Source organism: Tupaia chinensis, unplaced genomic scaffold (genome assembly GCF_000334495.1).
Source record: "Tupaia chinensis unplaced genomic scaffold, TupChi_1.0 Scaffold000052_1, whole genome shotgun sequence".
Taxonomy (NCBI): Eukaryota; Metazoa; Chordata; class Mammalia; order Scandentia; family Tupaiidae; genus Tupaia; species Tupaia belangeri.
The window spans coordinates 4,820,403-4,824,629 of NW_006159510.1; the positions used below are offsets into that span (position 1 = coordinate 4,820,403).

Consider the following 4,227-nt stretch of genomic DNA (forward strand, 5'->3'; position numbering starts at 1 on the left):
CTTTGGCCTTACCTCCAAAGAGGGTGCTCAATACCACTTACGACTTGGGGACTATTTAGCAGGTCTGCTTCCCCAGCCTTCCCATCCAACCCAAGGGTCTGTTGTAAGCTTGGATATAGATAACAAATAGTAGATAAGTACTTGTTCAGTTTTGTAAAACACATTTTCTTCCATTCTTCATGCTCTCTGAGACATTGTACGTTCTGTGTTTCTGTCCTTTTCAACTATTAAAAGGAAGCGAGGTTTATGCTTTCTCAGCTGACCTGTTCAGGGCCCCTGGCTGAGTTCAGTTTGCTAGGAGATGAAGAGAGCCCAGTTATGCAGGTGAATGGTGCACACAAGAGAAAAGAAAAACTATCACAGAGCCAAAATCCAGCCTCCAGCATCTCCATGAGAGGGAGGGAGACCTCAGGGTGCTCCCTCAGCCTTATAAAGCAATCAGCTTAGTGCAATGCAGTGAAACCTCCTGACAGCCATAAAATTCCAAACATGGGAATGATTGCTTTGTTATATAAAGCATTCGTTCCAGCATTAAATAATAAAACAAACTCCTGACACCAAGAATGGAAACCATCACTGTGAAGCTGGTCTGTTTACTCTGAACTAATCCCTGCCATGGAAGGAGCTCTGTGCCCCGTACGTTTTATGCCTGAGGACCTCCAGGCTCTTCTAGTTTCCATGTCTTGAGCCAGACATCTGCAGGGCCAGTTGGTATTCCAGTAGGTACTAGTTTGCCAGCCTGGGCCAAAAGCCAAGATAGAGGAACCAAGGTGTCTTCTGCTGTCATTTTAACTTTTGCATTTGCTGGGCTGACTTTTACTTCACTTTCTAAGACTCGGGTTAAGCCCTGAAATTTAAGTAAGAAAAAAAATTCTTCCTTTTTGAGAAGGAAAGAATTATCTCATCTGTTTCAGTGTTAGTTCAACCTCATGTTGTCCATTTTGCTTCACCTGCATTTTCGCTTTAAATCTGTGACTATCTGTAAATCTCTTTTCTTTCCAACAGAATTCATGACCATTTTAATTCTATTGCTAAAGTGTAAGCCTTATGGAATTTGTTTAAGAATAACATATAAGTAGCATTTTTTCACTAAATAGAAAGTTTCCAAATACTATTTTTATTTTCTCCTCATGGAGGTTACAATTTATGCATTTACTTTTCTGCCATAATTTGTTATTCTTTAAATGAGTATCTTGAGTACTGAAGCATGGAAAATGTGCTGCTTGGAATTTTATATGGAAAATCCTCAAGCAAGAGATTCTGTGGTTTAAGTCTTTTGACATTAGCACCTATTTTTAAGGAGCAAGAGTCTCTATACACAGCATCTAAGAGGCTCCTCCCAGTGCCTGGAGGAGACTTTTCAAGAGCTCCTTGAATGATGTTGCATTAGCCTCCAGGTTCAAAGAACAGTTAATTAGCCTGCTCTAAGCCATGGGATATGCCTGTGGAATAATGGATGTGGAATAAAACCTCGCTGAGAAGTGCTACATGGAGGACTGCTTCCACTCTCCTGTAGCCTTTGTGCCTTTAATTTACAGCTTCACCCTGAAGACCGAGTGCTATTACAGAGCCACAGTCAGGAGGAGAGAAAAGGAGCAGCCGATTGATCGTTCAACTTGAACTGATGTAAAATGAGGGAGAAACACCATGTGCTTTCAGAGCTCCCTGTGTTTCCATGGTGATATTGTGGCATTGATTGTAGGTCAAGCCTTGAACAGAAACCAAGGAGGCTTCTGGGAGGGTGAGATTGAGTAGAGGCAGACTGCTAGCTTCTGCCTATATTTTTATCTATGATCCATCCATCTATCTATCTATCATACCTGTCTTGTCAGTCTTCTGTCAATCATCTGTACATTTATTATCTACCTATTGTCTATTGACATTTATCATTTATTATCTACCATCTATCTGTATCTGTCATCTAATTGTATTAGCACAGAAAATTTGGTTGCTTCCCACAAAAGGGCAGAACATAAAAGTCTGCTACTAGAAGGTTTGCTTATCTGAATTTGCGGTAAGTTTATCACAATAATCTGTCAGACCTCTCTGTCTACCAGATGCTAAAGTAGTCCTGGAGTTAAAAATAGCCAGACTTTCTCCATGAAAAGAAAAGCTCGCAAGCGTATTTTTAGCCTTGCTATGGGAGCCTGAATGAACTTGCCCCCATGCACAGGCCATGGAGCTTGTTGGGTACACCCCAGGCCAGCTGTTGTCTTAACATTTTGACGAGAGAATCATCATGGACTTGCCCTAAACTCCACGTCAGTAAGTGGTTAAGTAAGCTCCCTGTGTTTGTCCTGATGGTCAGTGCCACCTGTGCAGTCATTTATTTGCAAGTGTCTGTGTCAGGACACATTTGTTTTATCGCTAGCTGTGTAAGTAAATTCATCAACACACGGGTCCTCGTTTGTAAAACAGCAGGGGTCAGGACTCAGTTCTGCAGGACATTGTCCTAAGGTGAAGGCCTCACCATCCGGTTTAAAGGAGAAGCCGTGCATCTGTGTTATAAAAATAGCCATTAACAACCACCCAAGGCCTCTAAGAATGGCACCACTGCAGTGTGTGCAGAATCCTTTGCTGTGGGGGCCCCATCCAGGTAGGCAGAGTCTGGGGGGTGAGGAAAGCAAGAGATAGGATCCAAGGGTTGTCCCATGAGCGAGGAGAGAGTTGTAGCAGGTCAGAGGACTGGGTCAGATATCCAGGGTCAAGAACATAGGAGTGGAGGAAAACAGTTTCATGTTCTCCGGACACTTGACTACACCAGCTTGGCCAAAGTGCAGGTTCTAGGTGTGGTTTTCATAGAAAAAAATTTTAATGGGGGCCAGCAGGTGGCATGGTAGTTGAGGCACTGGACATTCCCACATGGCTGATCATGGTTCAAGTCCTGGACCTGGTGGCTTGCTTTCTCTCTCTCACTCTCTCTCTGTGTCTCTCTTCTGGTCAAGTTAAAATATATGAATGAATAAATAAATAAAATTAAATAATTCTTTAAAAAAGAAAAAGAAAAAAAAGGTTTAGGGATTAGACTTTTTTTCTTAGCTCTGCAGTCCTGGATGAGAAACACAGATGGTATTTATGCCTCCTTTCCTCCAATAAAATCAGATATTGTGAGGGTTAAAAAGATTATTTAGGATATTTTGGACAGTGGCCAGCAAACATTAGATTTTTAGCTTTGAAGGGGATACTGGTGAGTTGCTACGTCTCACGTCTGTGCTGCAGCATCGCACCTTGCAGACTGGAAGTCTGCAAATCTCACTTAGGAAAACAGACTGCAGACTGGGCCTGGCCTGCCGGCCAGCCTGCTTTCATTTGCTGAACCTGCTCAAGTAGGATACAATTGAGAGTTAGTAGTGCCTCCTTTCCTCCTCTGAGATTTTGAGAGTGATAGTAACCTGGGGACTTTTAAACATCTTCTCTGCAATTTTTTTATGTCTTGATTGCTTTAGTGGGCACAATTTAGCAATCAGACCAAATAGGACACCTACTTTGAAGTATCACATGCTCTTTGTAAGCCGTCCCTTCCCCTTCTGAGATTTATGTTTATTTTGACACTCAGACACATCCCTGTGTGTTCCTTTTCCTATTCCCTTTCCTTTGTTTCCCTCTGGGTGTTCCCCCAGTTGCAGAACAGGCTGTGGTTTCGAGTTTTTAAAATGCTGAGCAGGAAAACAAATGGATTGAGCAGCAGTACAATTGGCATGAAAACTAGTTTCCTCAGTAGTTCTATTTTTAAAAAATGATTAAGGGAAGACAGGTGATGAAGGACAGTGAATCAGTTGCATCTGGTGGAGGATGGGGGTCGGCACTGCTTCTGTTTCAGGGATTCCCAAAGGGGCTGAAAAGATGGGGTGGTCATTTTTGTCTTGCCATATGAGAGCAGATTGTGAGCAGGAGCTTAGGGTGGCCAGAACCTGCCGCAGTCTCCTTGGGACTCAATTACTTTGGATTTCTCAGTTCTGCCCTTGAACGTGTCTTGTGCACCCATTGACTGGGCCTCCCCTGACTGATGGGCTTGGACTCTCACCAGTGAGTTGGCAGATGCCTAGGCTTTAGGGGTTTTATTTCTTCTACAGATTGTTTTTTTACCTTGTTTCCTCAAAGCCCAGTGTTTTCCTCCTTTTCTTGGAGGTATAGGTGTAGTCTCTAGAGAGAAATTGAAAGGGATATAGAGTGAAGGTAAATTTGCAGCCAGTGTTCTTTTTTTTTTTTTTTTTTTTTTGAGATTTT

General features: G+C 42.6%; 1 protein-coding gene across 1 annotated transcript in view; it reads left to right on the top strand.

Annotated features, from left to right (window-relative positions):
* The first annotated feature begins 2,651 nt into the window (after positions 1–2,651).
* Positions 2,652–4,227, top strand: part of DIP2C (DIP2 acetate--CoA ligase C (putative)) — a 213,468-nt gene continuing 211,892 nt past the window's right edge. Inside the window, exon 1 of the mRNA XM_027775359.1 lies at positions 2,652–2,787. Within this exon, the coding sequence (XP_027631160.1) occupies positions 2,652–2,787 (136 nt within the window). The remainder of the gene's footprint in view (positions 2,788–4,227) is intronic.